The sequence below is a fragment of the Oryzias melastigma genome, unplaced genomic scaffold (assembly GCF_002922805.2).
Source record: "Oryzias melastigma strain HK-1 unplaced genomic scaffold, ASM292280v2 sc02883, whole genome shotgun sequence".
NCBI lineage: Eukaryota > Metazoa > Chordata > Actinopteri > Beloniformes > Adrianichthyidae > Oryzias > Oryzias melastigma.
In genome coordinates this window covers 1,402-2,870 of record NW_023419454.1, presented here as the reverse complement: position 1 = coordinate 2,870, position 1,469 = coordinate 1,402, and the positions used below count along the sequence as shown (strand labels likewise).

The window sequence follows — 1,469 nt, the reverse complement described above, 5'->3', positions numbered from 1 at the left end:
GAAAAACATCCCAGAATTCATCATGTCTTCCAGGATTGGTAAACTGCAGGTCGTCCACCGCCGCCCCCAACAGAACCCGTCAGTCAGCATGAATGATGGTTCCATCAAAGCTGGGCCCGCAGGACCAGAGTCCTCCCAGAACCAGGAGCAGCAGTGAAGTCCTGAACGACTCCTGCTGCTCCTCTCTGGCAGATTCACGGCGACTCCTCTGTGCTGCCGAGGAGGTGCGGCCCCCCTCGAGGTCAAACATGTAGGACGTGATAGACCTGAACCTAGTGGATCCTCATGAAGCACCAGAACCTCCTGACCCTCGCCGTGTGTTCTGTTGTCTCCTCACCTGTGGAGTGTCGGCCCAGTTTGAGCATGCGCAGCGAGCGCAGGAGGCGGAGCACCTGCACCACGCGGCCCATGTTCTCCAGGTCGGTGGTGCCCGTGTGGAGACTCTCCACCGCCAGCGTGACGTAGAACGGCAGCACGGCCAGCAGGTCGATGAGGTTGGGGATGCTGCGGCCGAAGCGGCACTTGTCTCTGACGCACAGGAAGCGCAGCAGCAGCTCGCCCGTGAACCACACCACGCACACGTACTCCAGCACGTCCAGCAGCCCGCCGCCCGGCCCCCACTCGCCCAGGTCCTCCCCCAAGTCCAGCGAGATCAGGACCATGTTGATGACCGACAGCACCACAAAGAACATGGAGAGCGACCCCACGGCGCGAGCGGCGCAGGACGACTCGGGCCTCTCCAGAAGGTCCCACAGGCACTGCCGGAGAGCCGGGCAGGCCGCACCCACGAAGTCCTCCTCCTGGTCGTCGTCCGCCAGCCCTCGCCGCTCGTCCAGCGACTCCCTCTGCTCCTTGCGGCGGTAGTAACGCTCTCGGCAGCAGGGGGGGATGCAGAGCTCGTCCAGGCCCCAGTACTGGATCTCCTGCAGAAAGGAGATCTCGCAGAGATCCTCCATGACATGCAGGTGACCTGTGCGGTAGAAGTTCTCCACGTACCTGCAACGCAGACAGCACGGAGGTGAGGTCAGAAGGTGAGCTGCACAGGGAGGGAGGCGGGGAAGTATCTCTGCACATCTCAGATTCACTCTATCTCTAAAAGTGGATTCACACCAAACAGATTCGCGGCGGAGGCGGGGCCAATGTGATCTGATCCCGATCTGATGTGGTACGCTGGTCTGGCAGCAGCTCGATTTGAGCGGCGAGATGCGAATTCAGTGGTGCTGCCAGAATTTAACGGCTGAATTTTGACTGATCGCTGCATCACATCAGCCTATCAGGAACTCCGCTTTGAGCATGTGACGTCTTCAGTGACTCGATCATCTGAATTATTACTAATCCAAAGCAGCGATTTGATCCTGAACTTCCATATCTCATACACTGGGGGGTCAGACTGTCCTGCTGCTGATCACCTGATCAGGTGTTTGGCCAATAAGGAGCTTAGTGGCAGGTTGGTCAGAACCATGTGTGAG

At 59.1% G+C, this 1,469-nt stretch overlaps 1 protein-coding gene across 1 annotated transcript; it reads right to left on the bottom strand.

Moving 5' to 3' along the window:
- Positions 1-23: 23 nt before the first annotated feature.
- Positions 24-1,462, bottom strand: LOC112140448 (potassium voltage-gated channel subfamily V member 1). The gene is made up of 2 exons (XM_024263411.2): positions 1,410-1,462; positions 24-996 (listed from the first exon to the last, which is right to left on the bottom strand). The coding sequence occupies exons 1-2, from the start codon at positions 1,460-1,462 to the stop codon at positions 273-275; spliced, it is 777 nt and encodes a 258-aa protein (XP_024119179.2). The 3' UTR covers positions 24-272.
- Between the last annotated feature and the right edge of the window lie 7 nt (positions 1,463-1,469).